Genomic DNA, 20,171 nt, shown 5'->3' with positions numbered 1-20,171 from the left:
AATTAGTTCTGTAACTCACTTGTTGGATCTTCAATTGCAAGGATATCAGTTGGCTCACTTGGATGACCACAACCAGCCTCATTCTCAGCACGTACTTGGAATTGAACTTCTGTGCCTTCAATGACATCGGTAACTCTGTACTGACAGTCAGGTCCAGCTGTTTTGCCGGCTTTCACCCAGCGTGTGCCCAGCTTCTCCTTCTTTTCAATAACATATCTATAGCAAGAAGAGGTGTTATAAGGAGCATGAAAACAACCATACGGCTAAAACAATCAAAGAGAATAAAGTTGGAACAAAGCAAATCGATAATTTATGCAACAAAACTGTATTAAAAATATTGGACTGTATCTAACTATCCATTGACTTTCTAAAGTAAAGCTTTCCGATTTCCCCCCTACTATTGTAGGCCAACTTGCTGGCGGTAAAGTGTAGATGACTGGGGAAGGCAACGGTGAACCACCCCGCAAACATAGTCTGCCATAGTCTGACTGGACACAGTGTATAACAGACTTCTCTCTGTGATACACCTCTGAAGATGCCAGGAACAGATGCAGGCGAAACGTTAGGAACAAGATCTACCAGACCATGGCCACACAGCCCAGAAAACCCACAACAACCAATATCCTGCCTAGTTAATGTTGTGATACGATGCCACGCCATGGGTCAGGAAAGATCCAGTGCTGGCACAGGGGAATTACCTTTACTTTTACTGTAGATCCCTGAGCTTCACAGATTAAAGTAATTCTTACCAAAACTAGTTTATTCTTTGGCAGGAGGTTTCAGTTTCTGAGCAGCACGCTCCCTTTCTCAACGATCTTCCTTTAGGTTTCTAGTTCACTTTACCATCAAATGTATATCTATGCCCACCTTGTCCTAATTATTCATTCTTCATCTGAATTTCCTCCCCCTGTTGATTTATGAGTCTTAGATTTGCTTCTCAATCTTGGAAAGATGAAACAAGGGGTTCAGTCTTTGGAAGCGTGGCATTCCCCAGATTTGTACACCACTTTTCTTGTCCCTCAAAACAATACTTTTGTAATTATACATCAATGTCCTGCTTTTAGATTTTTTAGATTTTATGTTCTTTATCTCCCTACAGCACTTTTAGTTATCTCAGGGTAATTGGTGCTGACCAGTGTCAACTGATTCATAGTGACCCCATGATATTCCATCTGATGCAAGAGATGATCAGAGATGATCATCAATGCAAGAGATGATCAGAGATGGTCAGAGGCGGAGCAAGGGGAAACAGCACCCGGGTGTGCGCACGCCCTGTGCCCCTGCTGCAGTGTTGCCCACCCCCACTCCGGAATGCCACGCCATACCTCCTTGACGGCCCAGCCATGCCCCCGTTTCTGCTCTCCCGGGGGCATCACCCCCCTGCCCTATGAGCGCTACGCCACTGGAGTTGGTTTCCCGTTGCCTTCCTCTGCATTGTAGCCCCAGTGTCCCTTGCTGGTCTCTCATCCAAGTATTAACCCTGTTTAGATCAGGCTAGTTTGGCTATTAGGGCTGCCACTCATCTAGTACAAACCAAAGGATTTTAAAATAATTATGTGTATGACATATACTCACAAGATCTATTATTATCACCATTATTACCACCACTAACCACAAGGACCACCCCCACCCCCACAACTATTGCTACCTTTGAATTGGCCTGCCGCCATCATTCTTAGGTGGTTCCCATTTTAGGTCAACGTGTCTCTTCGTCACTTCAACTGGTGTAAGTGCATATGGTGCTCCAGGAGTAGCTGAAAATAAAATATTGACATGAGGAAAACTGAACTCTAAAAACTACAAATCTAGTTTGCCGACATCATAGTCTGAACATGTACACGGACAACTTACTGAAAGTATCTTTAGCAAGGACGGAGTCTTCAATTTCACAGTAGTCACTCTGCCCTGCTATATTTTCTGCTGCCACACGGAACACATACAGAGAGCCTTCTGTCAGTGGTGTCACTGTATATTTGGTGTCCTTTACAGTGGTGTCTACTGTTTGCCAGCCTTTCCGTCGTACATCTCTCTTTTCCACAATGTAATTTGTAATAGGGGAGCCGCCGTCTCGTTCTGGTGCTGTCCATTTAAGGTCCGCAGTGTTTTTAGTGATATTAATGACCTCAAGCCAACGAGGTGGTGAAGGAGGATCTGTAAAAAAGATTAAATTAAAATACCTGTAGCTAATTGGAACTTCACAGATTATTGGCATGCATCCAACCAACCAACCAACCAACCAGAGACTCCACAGAGTGGGACTTCCCCGCTTCCCCCTACTATTGCACCACACCGAGTCACCCACTCAAACTTTGTTGCTGGGAAGAGGTCAGTGCAGCACTGCGGGCAAAGTCAGCATCTGCTGTTGGGGGATTTGGCAAAAGTTGCCATCCCATCATCCACAAATGGTAGTGCTGTTTTGTTGGAAGAACTGCATAGTTGGATCCATTCCATTAAGGACGAGGGGGAAAAGGACGTTCTTAAAACAATGGTTCAAAGGGCACGATAATGTGAATAGTACAGGTTAATGCTTTTATTGCGTTCCAGACATTCTCTCTGGCTTTAATGTTCGGAAATGCTACTTACTCAGTCTCTCTTTGCAAAGCACAGGATCGCTAGGGTCACTGGGTTCACTCTCTCCGACCTTGTTCACAGCTCTGACACGGAAGGAGTACTCTTGTTTTTCCATGAGTCCTTTGAGGAAGTATTCAGTTGAGGGAATTCCATCAGCCACTCTCACCCACTCCTCTGTACCAGACTTTAACAACTCAATGACATATGACTCAATCTTGGCACCGCCATCGTGTTCCGGCTTTGTCCACTGAAGGAAACATGAGGTCTTGGCGACATCTTTCACTGTTGGCTTCCCAGGAGGCCATGGGGGATCTGGACATAAATTGATAATTTAGATTTAAACACCATCGTTATATCTTGAATTGAGATATTGCATTAAGCCATAACTAGTATTTTCCATACCAATGGGGTCCTTCACCAAGATTGGCTCGGTCTCTTTGCTTGGTTTTCCTGGTCCAGCAAGATTCTCTGCTAAGACACGGAACTTGTACTTCTTCTTGTTTGTAAGACCTTTCACCCTAAGAACAGCGATGATGCATGAAACATATATTTAATACAAAATACCAAGTTGTACTAAACCAAGATTTTTATATCATCAATACAAGTGTAAACTCCATATATGTTAGCTCATGGCCCTTTCTGCATGGCACAAATAAAACATCTTGAGGACGTTAAAAAAAAGCATTCGGGGGAACAGCTCCGCACAACTTTGTCCCCAAAATGTCTTCAGGACATTTTATTTCTGCTCAACCTGGTTTTTTTTAAGTAAATGGTAAATTAGCAAAAAAACCACCCCAAAACAAACTAACAAACAAAAAACCAGGGTCAGGACATTTCCTGCTTGCTGTGTGGAAAACAGGATATGTCTTATTTTTCCTGCCCGATTTCAAAGGTCTTCTACATTCATTTTCACCACAGCTTATCTTCTAAGATCTGATGAGATCAGACTAATCTGGGCCATCCACATCATGGTATGGAAAACAAAAGGTATCTTCTTGGAGATGGGCAAATTTAACACTAGGCTGTGAAAAACAGAGTTTGTAGTAGCAAGCAACAGGTGGCTGGTTTTGGGAAAGTTCTGATACTAACACTTAGTTCTGTGACCTGATGCAGTGACACAGAATCACCTTAGAAGACCTGATCATGCCGCAACTCAACAGCAACCACTTGTGCTGCTGTGCAGGTGACCACCCAGTATCTTTATTCCATAAACAGTATTTGTGCATATTGCTTGGAATGGATATTTCCAATGGCAATTATGGATTCAACAGAAGGGGTGTTAGGTAATTAGTTTACAGGGCACCAGTTATTATTATTTATTTATTATTTATTCTGGCTATAATGTGAAATAGAAGAAGAATGTACTGCCAAGTTGCAACCTCATCACGGGGACCCCATCCACAGGACATTCCAGGCAAGAAATAGCTTGCCATTACCCTCCCGTGAATTCCAACCCCATTCTTCCTTTGTAGTATCCCGTCCAAGACCTGATCATGGCCTACCCTGCTCAGCTCCCAAGCTCTGATGAGCCTACCCAAAGCTGGGCTATAAAGTGGAATCAGGACAATATGAAAATGTCCACCCTGGGACATGGACAATAAACCACACTAAACTTTCCCTTCTCACTTAGACACAGTTAGAAACAGACTTTTCTTTGTGGCCCTTTCCCCACTCACCTTTGTCCAAGGGTCGCTGCGCGCAATTCCCAGCGCGAGCAATTCCTGGCGCGCGCCCCGGCTTCCCCACGCAGGGTCATAAAAAGGCGCCATTTCAAAAGGCGCCAGGAATTACGTGCGCTGAGGGGGTACGAGAGAGGCAGTGTCGGGGTGGCTGCGTTCTCGCCGCCCCTGAAGTGGAAAGTGCAGCTGGACCCCACGCTACTTGGGGAGAGTAGTGCGGGGCTTAAGGTAAGTGGGGAAAGGGCCTGTGATACACCTCTGAAGATGCCAGCCACAGATGCAGGCGAAACGTTAGGAGCAAAATCCACCAGACCACGGCCACACAGCCCGGAAAACCCTCCAGAACCAACATGAAAACGATCTATTAATTAATATATTGAATATTTAATGTTCTTCTGTGTCTACAGATCCATCTACAAACTCAGCAGAGAGTTATACTCACTTGAATGTTGTATCTTTAACTGGGATTTTATGGCATCGGACCCATTTGCCACTGTCAGGGTCAAATCGTTCAACCCAGTAACCAGTGATAGGGCTGCCGCCATCTTCATCTGGTTCAGCCCATGATAATGTTACAGAATCTTTCGTGACCTCGACTGGCTGAACTCGAGTTGGAGGACCCGGTGGATCTGAACAATGAAGCAGAAATGAAAAAAAAGGAAGAGAATTAACACTCACTTATTTGCTATTTTGTGCAAATGTTTTTAAAAGTCTCTTGTCTGTGGAATGTGTCATTTCTCATAAAATAGCTTCCGTTTGGTGGCTGCCTTTCCGTGACTCTTGCTTCACTTCTATTTACTTGTTTAGATTCTTAACCTACTCTTCCTACAAGGACCCCAGGTGGCATATATCGTCCCTTGACCCCAAGGTCATCTAGGAAGCACCACGGGGATTTGAATCCATGTCTCCTTGGTTGTAGTTTGACACTTAACTGCTACACAACACTGGCTTACTTAGTAAAGTGTAATAATAACAATTATATGTTGTCAAGTTGTAAACAACTCATGGTGACCCCAGGATCATGGGGGTTTCAAGGCACATTGCCTTCCTCTGCATAGCAACCCTGAACTTCCTTGGTGGTCTCCCATTCAAGTACAAACAGTGGCTGGCCCTGCATAATTTCCTAGCGCTCGTCAAACTGAGCTATTCAGACTGCTCATTATCTGAATCCATCATGTAGGTTATTTCCACAATGCTAGCCACAAGGTTATTTCCACAGTACTAGCCACAGTGTGGTGAGAAATAATATGAAGACTGATCAGTGCGATTAGGTGGTACCCACCTACACAACTATACAGTTAATGGAGCAACTACCACACTGAAGTCATTTTCAGTCCATCGCTGCTTGATATGACAAGAGGCCTTTCTGTCAACTTACCGAATGAATATTTAGCAATAATAGACTCAGACTTGGCTGGTTCTCCGACTCCATACATGTTTTCTGCACTGACTCTGAAGATGTACTCTTTAAGAGGGGTCAAGTTCGTAACCTTGAAATTTGTTTCTTTGATAGTTGATGACAGCTTGTGCCAAATTTCACTGTCTCCAGCTCTTTTCTCCAGAACGTAGTTTGTGATCTTGGAGCCACCGTCATCCCGAGGAGGATTCCACGTCAAAAGACAAGATACATTTGTAATTTCCGACACGTCAAATGCAGCGGGTGGCCCAGGCTTATCTGTGGATACATAATAAGAGTTTGAACCTCTTCTATTCAAATACTTATTTCTGAAAACACCGGCAATAATTTGTATGAAAAGAAAGCTGCCGTACCGAGAACATTAACTTCAACCACTGCAGTTGCCCGACCGCTGGCATTTACAGCTTCAATAATATAGGTGCCGCTGTCGCTTCTCACGCTGTCTGCAATGATGACTGTAGAATGATTGGGTTTGGATTCAATGGTGATTCTTTTGTCAGGCCTCAGAATATTATCAGCCTTTGTCCAAGTGATCCGAGGTTCAGGCTTTCCGGCTATGGTTGCTGGCAGTTCAATTTTAGTTCCGGCTTTTACGGTGATTCCAGCTAGCAGTTTCACATCTAGGAAAATTTCTGGGGCCTCTGATTTGAGAGAGAGAGAATTAAAACGATGCATTATATGTGTGACACAGCCTCTACCGACCCACCATTCATTTTATACAAATGCCGTTTTAAGGTAATCGGAGAAGTTACCCATGGCGTCCATAGCTTGGATGTCATCGGTTGGCTTGCTCGGTTTGCTCGCTCCTTGCCTGTTTAGTGCTTTTACCCGATAAGAATACCACTCCCCTTCCTTGAGCTTAGTGACTTCCATTCTGTTGAGCATAAACAAGTTTCAATGCATAAAGGTCATTTCAACGTAACCATTTCCAAGAGAGCATTTCTATCTTAGGCTGATTCCGCACGGGCCAAAAAACAGCAGTGTGAAAACGGTGTGAAAACAGTATAAACCAGGGGTAGGGAACCTTTAACACTCAAAGAGCCATTTGGACCTGTTTTCCACGGGAAAAGAAAACACTTGGAGCCGCAAATAATTTTTGACATTTAAAATAAAGATAACACTATATATATAGGGGTTTTTTAACCTTTTTTGCATTCCCGGGCTTCATCTCCTGAGGTAAGCGCATGGATGCGCGCTTCGCCCTGGCTGCCTGCGGTGGGCGGGTGCAAGGATGAAGCTCGCGGCTCTCCGGCCTCCCACCGGCCGCCGGGCTGGAGGCACTCCACGCCAGCCTTCCCAATGGGGCGGGCGAGGGGAAGTCCCAAGCGGTGCTGCCCAGCCAACCGCGGGCATTTTGCGCGCGCCGCCTCTGGGGCTGGCTCTGGCAGGGCGGGCAAGGATTGGGCCGGTGGCTCGGCTCGTGGAGCCACAGTGCAAGGGCAGAAGAGCCGCATGCGGCTCTCGAGCCGCAGGTTCCCTACCCCTGGTATAAACCCTTTTACACCATTTTCATGCTGCTGTTTTTGGCCCGTGCGGAATCAGCCTAACACTGACAACAATAACATCTTACTTAGTTTCAATGACTGGCTCCCCGCAAGGCTCCCATTTGTCGGTGCCCCGCTGGCATTTTTCAACCATGTAACCTTTGATACGTGAACCGCCATCATATTTGGGTGGATCCCAGGTGAGGAAAATGGATTTTGAGGATGGATCCCTCCATTTAACATTCTCTGGTGGATCTGGCACCGCTGTAAGGAGGGGGAAAAAAAGAAGAAAATGCATGAGAATTTACAACAACCTAAACTTTTCCAGCTTTTTATTGCCCTTCTGCATACTTTGCTGGAAAAGGGGTAACCATGGGCTAGTTCTTTGCTATGCAGCAATGACAGTGTAAGAAGCCACACAGGAGGGGCCCATGCTATATCTTCTTTCCATGCCAGTATTGACCCATTCCTCAGAGGGCTGACATGGGCATCAGGAACAACTACACAGCCTTCTCCCCCATGGTCAAGGAACTTCTTGTGTTAGTTTTGCAGTGTGAATATAAGCTGGTGCTGCAAATGCAATGCTAGAAGGAGCCCTTTGTTAGGGCTGCAAGCCCATCATGACAGAAGATTACAAGATAAGAGTGTCCCCTTTAAAACAATGACCAGACTTATTGTGATAAATACTTTTATGGACTAAAGTTCACTTCATTGGTTGCAGGAGGTTCCTTCTCAATTAGTGACAGGCTACAGCCTGCAATATTACTATCTTGATTGCTCAAGGTTTTTCTCTGTAATATCTCTGAACTGTCTGTGGAAACATCAGAATCTGTATCCCTAGAATTTTATGTTCTATTGATCTCACTATTTGCATTTTTTCTACACCTATAAACGTTTGTATATGTATTTATATCTGTGTCAATCCATCTGCAAGGTATCACAGGGCTTTTTAAATGTTTTGCTGCAGTGCACTAACATACTGGTCTCCTCTGGAGTGTAAATGCTAAATGAGACAATTACAAAATCAGATGATTAGAGATAAAAACAGCAGCCGAGTCTTAAAGGTATGAAAAACTCTATGGTAAGGCAAACTCTCTAATTGTGTAAAGTTGGTTTAATCTTGCATCAAAAGAACTACAGTGTATTTACAATAACAGAAGAAGAATGTAAACATAAGAACATAAGAACATAAGAACTAGCCTGCTGGATCAGACCAGAGTCCATCTAGTCCAGCACTCTGCTACTCGCAGAGGCCCACCAGGTGCCTTTGGGAGCTCACATGCAGGAGGTGAAAGCAATGGTCTGCTGCTGCTGCTGCTGCTGCTCCCGAGCACCTGGTCTGCTAAGGCATTTGCAATCTCAGGTCAAGGAAGATCAAGATTGGTAGCCATAGATCGACTTCTCCTCCATAAATCTGTCCAAGCCCTTTTTAAAGCTATCCAGGTTAGTGGCCATCACCACCTCCTGTGGCAGCATATTCCAAACACCAATCACACGCTGCGTGAAGAAGTGTTTCCTTTTATTAGTCCTAATTCTTCCCCCCAGCATTTTCAATGAATGCCCCCTGGTTCTAGTATTGTGAGAAAACATGAAGTAGGACATGAGTTGACTTGCCTACCGGGAGGAAAGCAAAGTGCTGCGTATTGGATTAAAGATGGTTTTGTACAGTTCATCTTAAAGTACTTAGCTGCAATATGGATCCTTTACATAAAAAGACATATAAAATCAACGACAGTAACTAAAAGTTAAGAAAACTCACTTGCAGGTGCTGACATGTTGACAGGCTCATCAATATAAGCAGGTTCTCCTGGCCCACATTTGTTGCAAGCTGAAACCCTGAACAAATATTCTTTCCCTTGGGTGAGATCTGGTATGGTGTACTCTTGGTCGAAGACATTGTCAGCAACCTGAAAACAGCAGAAGCTCCAAGTCAAAACACATTATTTTTTTCTCATACCAACAGAACACTTCATGTGAACTTCAATAAGACATAATGAAAACATGCCGAAAATGAATATGAATTCTGTTTTAAAAAAATAGAACGTACTTTAGTCCATGTCTTGCGGCTCACTTCACGTTTCTCAATAAGATAGCCAGTTAATGGGCTTCCTCCGTCATTCTCAGGTGGTTCCCATGTTAACTGTACTGTGTTCCTAGACATCTCAGGTACTTTCAGCTCTCTTGGTGCACTTGGGCGAGCTAAGAAGGGTTACATATTACATTAGTAAATAGTCACCACTGTACTTTATTTAATAAAAGTTTTGTCTTAAAGTTACCCCTACGGACTTTTATATCATAGTTTTCCGCGTCTGTAATGAGATTTCACTGTTCAGAAGAAGAAGAAGAGTTTGGATTTATACCCCACCTTTCTCTCTTGTAAGAAGACTCAAGGTGGCTTACAAGTTCTTTCCCTTCCTCTCCCCACAAGCAACACCTTGTAAGGTGGTGGTGGTGGGGGGCAGAGAGAGTTCCGAAGAACTGTGACTAGCCCAAGGTCACTCAACGGGAATGTAGGAGTGTGGCAACACATCTGGTTTACCAGATAATCCTGTCACTCAGGTGGAAGATGGGGAATCAAACCTGGTTCTCCAGATTAGAATTCACGTTCTCTTAACCACTACACCGTTGTTAGCTCTCACAAACAAATCTGATTTTCCTCATCTTACAAACTTTTGTAATAAACTGGCAGGACTTCAGAAGTTATTTTTCCTTTGTATTATCTATAATAAAACGCGGCTCACTGAACACTTCCTGAATTTATAATCTTCATCTATTTACAAAACATTCATAATATTCTATTACTATGTATACATTAAAACACATACGGATATATTCATTCACTCACCAATGACATTAACATTGATATCCCCTGATACAGATGACACAGGGTTTTCTAATTTCAAGGTATAAATGCCTTTGTCTGGACGTTCGCTTGGATCGATGACCAGTTCTGCAAAGGCTAGGGTAGTTTCAATCTTCACTCGGTCGCCTGGTTCTAAGATTTTGTCCCCCACTGACCATGTGGCAGTGGGTTTTGGATAGCCAGTAATAGGAACTCGTATTCTGAGTGTCTCTGGTACAATAACTTCCAATCCATCTTTAAATCCACTTAAGTCCATTGTAGGTCCAACTAGAAAATGAATACAAATTATGCCATTTCAGTAGTTTCCAACTTTAATTTTGTGATAACAGTGACACAACTGCACCTGCCCTTGAAATAACCATTGCAATAGATGTCTTCACGTCCTGCTTTCTATCATTGGGAAACAAATCACTTGACAACTTTTTATAACCTGATACTACCATCATCATGGAAAGTTCATAGGTGAATTTTATATCTTTGCCAAACAGATGTGCATTCATACTTTTTAAGGATAAATGTAATTTCAATGAAATGCATTTTTACACGGGCCTCTTTTTAAATAGAAGGCTGATGAGCAGCCTCCTTTCTTAATGATATTTTGTTGAACTAAATCTTGTACAGTAGAACCAAATGAGGAACTTTAATGCTTTCCCTACCATTTTAGTAGGTTTCTGGCTAAGAATGGATTCTGGTAGCCATGAATCCCGACTTATGAAGGCTATCTATTATAGTGTTCCTATTCATACTGAATATTAACAGCCCAGTGGTGGGATCCAAAAATTTTAGTAACAGGTTCCCATGGTGGTGGGATTCAAACTGTGGCGTAGTGCCAATGGGGCTGGGCAGGGCATGATGGGGGTGGGGGTGGCCGGGCATTCTGGGGGCAGGGCATTCCTGGGCGGGGCTGTGGCAAGGACGCAGCCGCTGTGCCGGTCCTTGGGCAGGAAACGAATGCACGCACGCGCAGGCTGCCACGCACGCCGGTGCACCTCCTGCTAGACTGCTTCAAGTTCTGCGCGCTACTGCTGAGAGGAGGGGCGTAACTAAGGCAAAAATCATGTGGCAAAATCACTAATTAGTAACCCCCTCTCGGCACACACAAATAATTAGTAACCTACTCTCGGGAACCTGTGAGAACCTGCTGGATCCCACCTCTGTAACAGCCTCTAATACACTGAAAGTACACACCAACCTATCTTTCAAAGACCTGGTAATGTAGGCCCCAATTCTGGCACTCCCATCTTCTCCAAATTCCAAACTGAAGTATCTCCTGAACAATCAGGACCTTAAGATACTGGAAATGGTGACCAACTTCCTGGTCAATACCCTGAAATAACTTTCTGGGTTTCCCCTTTTGTATAAACAATGCCTTTATATTCCTGATACTTCTACCAGCTGCATCATTCTGTTTAATCCTATCTGGTGTATATTATACATATTCTCTCTTTTGATGCCTAATAAAGGTCTAGCTTGAGTCTGATAATGTGAACAGAACAGAATTCTAATTACCATGAGGATCGTCAGCAGTCAGCGGTCCAAGAGCTTCTGTTGGATCTGAAATACCTGCGGCATTTTCTGCAGATACCCGATAATAGTACCTGGCTAGTGGTTTCAATCCAGTTACCTATAAAGACAGAGGTAACCTTACCTATAGTAAAAGACAGCTTCGGTAAAATAAATACTTACTGAGGATTCCACTTAATAAGGAAACAGCCTACCTTATAGGTAAGATCAGGTGCGAGTCTCGCATTGCAGCGGATCCAGTTGTCTGTGCCCTCCTCACACCTTTCAATAATGTAGCCCAATATTGGGCTCCCTCCATCTTTCAAGGGAGGCTCCCATGTGAGCTGCACAGATGACTTTGTCTGGTCCGAGTGGGCAAGATTCACGGGAGGGCTCGGTTTTTCTGGCAAACATAATAATATGCATGATTTAAAGATGGCCCATTTCAAGAAAGGGTTAACTGCCAAGAATCTGAATGGAGGCATTTAGTCCTGTTAGACTTAAGGGGACTTTACATTTGATTTCTCGAGCAGCCTCCGCTACGTATTCCACACAGACAACTGTCAAAAGGACATTGTGATCTGGCATGGTCCCCAGAAACGAAATGCAAACATCTTTTTGGATGTGCCCAGGAGTTGCCTGAGGCAGCTTGTGGATTCTGACTATAGCATTATAATATGCGATTAACATGTTATTATATTGTTGATCTCCCCTCAGTGAATGCTGACATCGATCCCCATTATAAAGCATATTTTTAATGTGGCGCTTCTATTATTCTTGCTTTCTGACGTTGCTGATTGATCAGACATGACATGGATTGGATCCAAAGGTGCCATTTACATGAGTAGATTTTTGTGGGTTTCCAAGCTGAGATGTTGTCTCCCCACACTGATAGTTTCAGGAGGGTAGCCATATTGGTCTGCAGTAGAAGGCCTAGATTTGAGTTTAGTAACAGCTTAGAAAACAGCAAGATTTTCAGAATACAACCTTTTGAGAGTGGAAGATCTTTTCATCAGGGACCTGATGAAGGAAGCTTTGACTCTTGAAGGCTTAAACTTTCCAAATAATTTCTAAGGTGCCATGAACGGCTATAGATGGGGTGTGAGAGGATCCCGAAAAAGGGGAAGTGGCATTCTGAATTATTCAGACATTCCAACCTTTCCTTTTAATCCATTTTTGTGCTCATATTTTTATACTCTGTTCCACAGAAAGATGATAGTGATGTTGTATATTCCTCCGCCACAGATAGAAGTATACTGGACCTTCTTTGTCGTAGAATGCTCTACCTGGGTCCTAGTGCCTATCTAGACCTGCTATCCCCCCCCCCCCCCACATCCATTTGAAAGTCGTTCAATGAACTATAAATGCTTTTGTATCCAAGTGCCATGTTAATGCACAAAATAATGGTTTTGACAAAGGGACTTTCCCCACTTTTCCCCTTCTATTTCACCGCTCGCTAAGTACGCAAGTACATCACTGCTTGCCGCTGGCTATTTTCTGGCGACGCCTGGAGCTTTCCCACCACCCCGCGCTCTGTCGCGGGGGGGTCATACAAGGCAATGGCTCGTTTTCTCCAGTGCCTGGTGGGAATGATGCGCTGCTTGAGGGGAGCCACGACAGCGGTAGCTGTCGGAGCGACTCGCAGTTATGCTCAGCGACTCTGTGAGTGGAGTAGCTGTGGGACCTCACGCTACTTGGGTCTCTCAGTGCGGCTGCAGAAGGTAGAGATGGGGAAAAGGCCCAAAGATGGTGTGTAAAAATTAATGATGATTCTCATATTGGTACAGGACTATATTCTAATGCGGAAGCATACAATTTTCTCAATTGCTGCACCTCAACTGACCTTACTGTCACCTTTCTGTGGAACAGAGCATAACAATAAACCAAATTATCACCCAGTTAGATGGAGTGTTTTGCTTTCATCATCTGCGTACTAACCAATTGGGTCCATGATCTTCACTGCATGAGTAGATGCACTAGGTTTTCCAATTCCAACCTGGTTTTGTGCTCTGATTCTGAAAAAGTATTCTTTGTTTTCTACCACATCAGTCAAAGTTGCAGCCAATTCGTCCACTCCTGTAGTCATGGCTGGTTCCCACTTGATTGAAGCTCTGTCACGTAATTCAATAATATAGCCCGTAATTGGAGAGCCTCCATCATAATCTGGCGGTTCCCAGGTAAGAGAGGCACCAAATCGGTTCACATCAGCAACTTGTACATTCAGAGGAGGACCTGGGACATCTGTGAGGTGAGACAAGATGAAAAATAAACACTGTTCTTCCCGTTACAAGCACCATTTACTTTCTCCAAACCTTTTTGGAACCACTTGCTCACCGAATCTGCTCTTTGCTTCCACGGGTCTGTCCGTTTCCACTGGCTCCCCGGTGCCGACTCTGTTCTTTGCACTCACACGGAAGAGGTACTCGACCCCTCCTCGTTGAAGGCCTGTCACTGTGTATTCACAACTGTCAGCACGGTCAGTGGCCAAAATCCATGTCTTGCGTTTGACATCACGCCTTTCAACGACATACCCGGTGATTTTACTGCCTCCATCGCTTTCCGGTTCTTCCCAAGCAAGGCTGACTTCACCGTCAAACGTTTCCGTGACTTCCAAGTTCCTGACTGGTCCTGGGACATCTGAAGTTAATGAAAAGTAACATTAATTAAGAAAATTATATGTATTGTGTCTGATTGTTGATCTTTTTGCAATAAGTTCCTAGAACACAATTACGTGCATCCTGCAGGGCCTATAAGGTGGAGCTGTTTCACCAGGTTTGTGGTTGAGCCAGCCAAAATACCACCTGGCTTCCCCCTTCCCTCCCCTCCTTTCTTCCCCCTTCCCTCTTCCCTCCCCCTCCCCTCTTTTCTTCCCCCTTTCACTTTCGTTCCCTTTTTGTAACATTAGTGATTATACTGCTATAGGACTATTATACTGCTTCTTGGATCAAATGGCTTGATCAGATTGCTGAAATGTTTTTAGATTTTTAATGTTTTCTATTTATATATATTTTTGGTATTTTATTAGTATGATGTTACCCGCCCTGAGTCCAGAAAGGGAGCAGCGGCCTATTAAGTCCAACAAATTGAATTGAGTGGTACGTTTATTCCTGCTTAAAACCCGAATCTTTCTCAGTATTGACCCAATGCTTGTCCTTTCTTCTGGACTTTGGCGGCTCTTAACATCACTTTTGTCATCAAGAAAACAAAACCCAGAGAAGAAAAACCCTCAAGGAGTAATAAACTTACCAATAACTGCAACATTGATGTGTGCTTCAGCTTTTCCATGTTTATTTTTAAGAATAATCTTGTAGCTTCCTCTATGTGAGGTCTTTGCTTCATAAATTCTGAAGGTAGTACAGTCAACTGTTGTATCCACTGTCTGAGTGGACAAGGCTTCGTCTTCCTTAAACCACTCAGCTTCAGCTCTTGGGTAAGCATCATAGGGAACAGTCATGGTCAACGGTTGTCCAACGTCGACCACAAGGTTCTGGTCTGCTGCCTTTATTCTTGGAGCAGCTAGTGAAAAGCACAAGTAACATGACATTAGCCATTCACAATAAACATTCTGATACAGCAAAACCAAGCACACAGATTTTAAGGAACCTTTCAATATTTTGATATGGTAGATAAGATCAAATGTGCCAATGAGCCATAACTGACACAACATCCCCATTAAGTTCTACCTCATGTTGTTCTTAAGGCCTCAGATGAACAGAGATGGTCTGCTGTAGTCTTCCTTTGCATAGAAGCCCTAGGCGGATTCCGCACGGGCCAAAAACAGTGGTGTGAAAACGGTGTGAAAACAGTGTAAACCATTTTATACTGGTTTCACACCGGTTTCACACAGCTGTTTTTGGCCCGTGCGGAATCTGCCCTAGTCTTTTTTGGTGGTCTCCCATCAAAGTACTAACCCTGATTAGCTTCCAAGCACTGATGAGATCAGGCAAGCTTGGGCTGTTAGGTGTGATACTTTGATATGGGGGGCAACATTATGAGTAATAGCTGAAATATACCTCATTTTGTACCAATGAGGCAAATGAGGTGAAGTGGGGGTCAGATGACATACAAATAATGAGATAGACAATTATCAAAATAAAGCTGATTCCAACATCCTAAAAGCTTACAAGCTATAGTGCAAAGATTTTAATAAAAGCCATAGAAATATGTTGCTCTTAGATCTTTATAATGGTGTGTAAGATTCACCTGTTATTAGGCTTGTTATACTTGATATTGCCTTCACACTAAGAGAGAGCCAGATACTAAAAAGATGAAAGCTACGAACTGTTCGTGCATGCATTATTTTCAAAATGTTTCTTTAATCCTAGTTAGACAGCTAGAAATGAATGGTGTTGCCTATGACAGTGAGCGTAATAAAAGGTTCTATGCACTTATGACGATATTCTAGTGGTCAGGAAAACAATTCTTTATCTTTGAAAACTTGAAATCACTGCTTATTTGGCATCTTTCCTCTTATTTTCAACAAACTACAAAGTCTTACCTGCCAATTCTAGCTTAGCGCGAGCCTCTTTATCTTTGGCAATAAATCTATATTCCCCTTGGTCGCGAGGCCTTATCTCACAGACTTGCAGTCGATGGACTTTTCCTTCACTCATCATTTGATGTTTGTCTCCCTGGACGATGATCATGTTATTTCTCAACCATTTGACGTCCACCTTGTCTTTATTCAGCTCAGCTAAGAAGATGACATCAGAGCCTGGAGGTTCGTAAATATCTTCTGGTGGGCGGATAATCTCCACAGGAATTTCTAGAACAAATATCAATATATTTTTGTTATGTTCAAGAATTCTTTAGTGAAAAGGGTGTGTACAAACTGGGGAAAAAAGTATTCATAGTAACTGTAAATGCACCTTCAACAAAAAGTCTTGCTCTGGATCTCCTGTCGTCTACGCCGCAGGAGTACTCACATTCATCCTCAGGTCTACACTCTTTTATAATTAATCTGCGCAAATTTCCATCCTTCTCAAACTGATACCTGTATATTGCACAGAAAAAGTGGATTATGTATGAAATTTAGAGATGATGATCAACTCAACAATCAGTATAGTATTGCACAGACTTGGATCCTGCCTCAATTTCCATGGGTACAAGAGGAGGGGGGGAATTTTTACTCATCCCTCCTCCCACTGGTCCCTTTAGTTCCCCCTTCACTATTCTTGTGGGGGTCCCCTATCTTGGAGATCCTGTTTATACTGCTGCATTAGACTGCAGTGGTGAACATTGCCCTCTTTACATCCATGGAAATTTAGGTGTGATTCTGCTGTTGGTTTAGAAGAAGAAGAGTTGGATTTATATCCCCCCTTTCTTTCCTGTAAGAGACTCAAGGGGGCGTATAAATTCCTTTCCCTTCCTCCCTCACAACAAACACCCTGTGAGGTAGGTGGGGCTGAGAGAGCTCCATAGAGCTGTGACTAGCCCAAGGTCACCCAGCTGGCGTGTGTTGGAGTGTACAGGCTAATCTAATTCCCCAGATAAGCCTCCACAGCTCAGATGGCAGAGCGGGGAATCAAAACCGGTCCCTCCAGATTAGAATACACCTGCTCTTAGCCACATTTCCACTTACCTTTTGCCCTCTTTTATTTCTCGTCCATTTCTGTACCATTTCACATTGGCTTTCTCTTTGGAAAGCTGGCAACTAAAGATGGCATCATCAAATTCAGTGACTGTCTGGTCCTGCAAGTGCTCGGTGAAGTCAGTAGGCGCCTCTGTGATAATGAGTTCTGCAACAGACTTGTCTTGGCCAGCAGTGACGGTGTATTCCCCTTCATCTACAAACCCACAATCTTTAATGATAAGGGAATGCTTGTATTTATCCACTTTGTATAAGATGCGGCGATCAAACGTGACTTCTTCTCCATTCTTCGTCCACTGGAGAGTTACATTGAGGCGATTAACTTTACACCAGAATGTGACAGATTTTTTCTCCATGGTTTCAATGTCTTCAAGAGGTTCAATGATTCGGAGATCCTCCTCTGTGAAGACAGATTTTTTTTTTCATAATAGTGGTTATTTACATCTTCACTGAAATTTGAATGTGCATGAGTGAAAGAATCCCATTTAGAAAACGAAAAGTGCTTACCAAGTACAGTTAGAGTCGCAGAGGTCTTGACATGTTCCCCTCTTTGGTTTGATAGGGCCACGGTATAGGTTGCTTGGTCATTCAAGTTGGCATCTCTGATTCTAAGAGTGTATACAAGATCCTTATGGACCATGATGTATTTTACACTATCAAAGATTGGTTCGTCATCCTTGTACCACTTCGCTTTGGCGCCTTCTGTATTTACTTCACAGTTAAAGACAAGTTCTTGCCCCTCTCTAACTTCTTGGTCCTTCAGTGGTGTCACGATTCTTAATTTCTCTATAATTTAAACATACATACATAGAATTATTCATAAATTTTGCAGATCACGTGGTATAAAAAAACCCGCATGACAAGTGTACTGTGAAAATGCCACAATACTTACCAATCACTCTCAAACGTGCAGTTGCTTTGGATCCTGCAACCATCGCAGAATAACCCCCTTCATCATCCAGGGCTGATTCTTTAATGACCAGAACTCTTTTTTTGCCGTCAGAAATGATGTTGTACTTCTCCCCAGCTTCAAGGACAGTGTCTCCCCTGACCCACTGTACTTCAAAGGCTTCCTTGGATACTGAGCAGACAAATTCTGCTTTTTCTCCCTCAAGCACTTCAGTGTTCTGGGGCCTACTTATAAATTCTGCTGCAAGTTCTAAAAAACCAAAAACAAAAATGGTTTTCAGTTTATCACAATATGAAGAAAATTAATTGCACTGTCAGATTAAAACCATTTTCACTCAGCTCTCTGGCGGTTTGCGCATGGGGGACTGATCTTTAGCTGGGGGGCAGCGGGCAAAATACCCACTGTGGTGGAACCTCCTCACGAGGTTTGGGGTGGAGCAAGCTATGGGGTCACCTGCCCAGACGTGGACTTAGATGGCTTGCGCCCCTGGCAGCAAAGAGTCTTCAGGAAGTGGCGACCGGCCATCTGGAATCTCACAGCTGCTCCAGTGTGCGTTATAATTTTTCATCGGCAGGCGTGCTGAGAAAAATTTAGGTGTCTGGGGGACAGCAATTTTTGGCTGCCCAGTACACATACCATAAGATCAGACCCCCATGCTGCGCCTTACGCTTTTGTTTACCTTGAACCAATTTTGTTAATAAATGTTTTATTCCACACACAAATGTTTGTTGTATTAAAAGTTCTTTCAAGAGCAGGAGGGTATTAGCTACTTCCCTCAGGCAGCATTTTCACTCAGCCAAAGATATTCCAGGTTGATTCAACAACAGCATGGCCTGGCTTGAACTTCATGCCACCTTAGTCAACAAAGAAATGGGCCCAAGATCCAAAGGTAATTTACGATCAAGCTAGACACCCGTGCCAAAAGCCTGCTTTTTCCGAATGCTGACAAAATCTAGAATTCTTAACACCTGGCTTCTGCTCAGAGTCAGTCTGCTGAAGATTTTGGTTTTGTGGAATATACCACAGTAGTTTTCTTACCATGGACTGTGAGCTTGCCGGTTGTGCGAGCGCTTGGCAGCCTGCAACTGTATGCGCCGGCATCATCCAGACGAGCATTATGGATTACCAAAATTCTCTTTCGGCCATCAGAAATTTGTTCATATCGTCCACCATCTGGTAGCTCCTCATCCCCTTTGAACCAAGTTACTTCTGCGTCGGGCTTAGAAACCTCACAAATCAATTTGACTGTATCAGTTTCGTTTGCTTCAATGTTGGGAAGATTTTTGGTAAAGACAGCTCCCTCCTCTGTAAAAAAAAAAGAGCTTAAATTGATAAACAGCACTGATGAAGCCACTGCTCTTTGACATAAAATAAATGCCCCGCTTAAGGTAGCCCACCAGGGATCACCTGGGGTCCATGCCTCTTTCACCGTTCCCACTTTGTGGCTCAGGCTCCCTGAGGATGTGAGGGGGTCCCACCTCTGGACAAGGAGGCACCACAAGGCCATTTGGGTCCCTTCCGCACACACAAAATAATGCGTTTTCAAACCACTTTCACAACTGTTTGCAAGTGGATTTTGCTTTTCTGCACAGCTTCAAAGAGCACTGAAAGCAGTTTGAAAGTGCATTATTCTGCATGTGCGGAATGAGCCTTAATTTGCCAGGACTTTCAAAGGAATACAGATTCCTTTAAAATCACCTCAGGGGGAGGTGGTTGCTGGCGACTTTATGTCCTATGTTCGTATTTTAAATTGTGACATTTTAAATTGTGATTTATAAGCAGTTTGGGGCCACCAAGGAAGGCGGGATATAAATATGTTAAGAAACAACCGTAAAGGTAGATTTAGCTTTACCTATCACTGTAAGCATGCCCGAGGTTCTGGCAGCTTTTGCTTCACAGGCGTATTCTGCTTCATCGTCAAGCACACATTTGTTGATAACTAGTATCCTCTGGGCTCCTTTAGCAATTATGTCAAACTTCTTGCCTTTCCTGACTTCAACACCATCTCTAAACCACCGTGCCTAAATTTAAAGAATTGATGAAAATCAAATTCAGTAAAAGACAAAAGAGGTGTACAGTAACAACAACTGAAGCAAAAATAAACAATTAGAATAGCACAGATCCTGAATGATACTTGAGAGAATATCACAAACT

The 20,171-nt window shown here is 43.5% G+C and overlaps 1 protein-coding gene across 1 annotated transcript in view; it reads right to left on the bottom strand.

Moving 5' to 3' along the window:
- Positions 1 to 20,171, bottom strand: part of TTN (titin) — a 371,903-nt gene that overhangs the window by 107,775 nt on the left and 243,957 nt on the right. The window contains 25 exon segments of the mRNA XM_048484469.1: positions 20 to 216; positions 1,649 to 1,754; positions 1,852 to 2,151; positions 2,584 to 2,883; positions 2,974 to 3,089; positions 4,693 to 4,879; positions 5,629 to 5,925; positions 6,021 to 6,308; positions 6,420 to 6,541; positions 7,238 to 7,415; positions 8,911 to 9,058; positions 9,199 to 9,350; positions 9,997 to 10,281; positions 11,524 to 11,638; positions 11,733 to 11,920; positions 13,456 to 13,758; positions 13,852 to 14,154; positions 14,764 to 15,033; positions 16,016 to 16,282; positions 16,386 to 16,510; positions 17,099 to 17,507; positions 17,615 to 17,893; positions 18,000 to 18,266; positions 19,056 to 19,322; positions 19,870 to 20,038. Of these exon segments, the coding sequence (XP_048340426.1) occupies positions 20 to 216; positions 1,649 to 1,754; positions 1,852 to 2,151; positions 2,584 to 2,883; positions 2,974 to 3,089; positions 4,693 to 4,879; positions 5,629 to 5,925; positions 6,021 to 6,308; positions 6,420 to 6,541; positions 7,238 to 7,415; positions 8,911 to 9,058; positions 9,199 to 9,350; positions 9,997 to 10,281; positions 11,524 to 11,638; positions 11,733 to 11,920; positions 13,456 to 13,758; positions 13,852 to 14,154; positions 14,764 to 15,033; positions 16,016 to 16,282; positions 16,386 to 16,510; positions 17,099 to 17,507; positions 17,615 to 17,893; positions 18,000 to 18,266; positions 19,056 to 19,322; positions 19,870 to 20,038 (5,638 nt within the window).

This window comes from Sphaerodactylus townsendi, linkage group LG02 (genome assembly GCF_021028975.2).
Source record: "Sphaerodactylus townsendi isolate TG3544 linkage group LG02, MPM_Stown_v2.3, whole genome shotgun sequence".
NCBI lineage: Eukaryota > Metazoa > Chordata > Lepidosauria > Squamata > Sphaerodactylidae > Sphaerodactylus > Sphaerodactylus townsendi.
The sequence above is the reverse complement of the archived record's forward strand: the minus strand, read 5'-3'. Positions and strand labels throughout refer to the sequence as shown.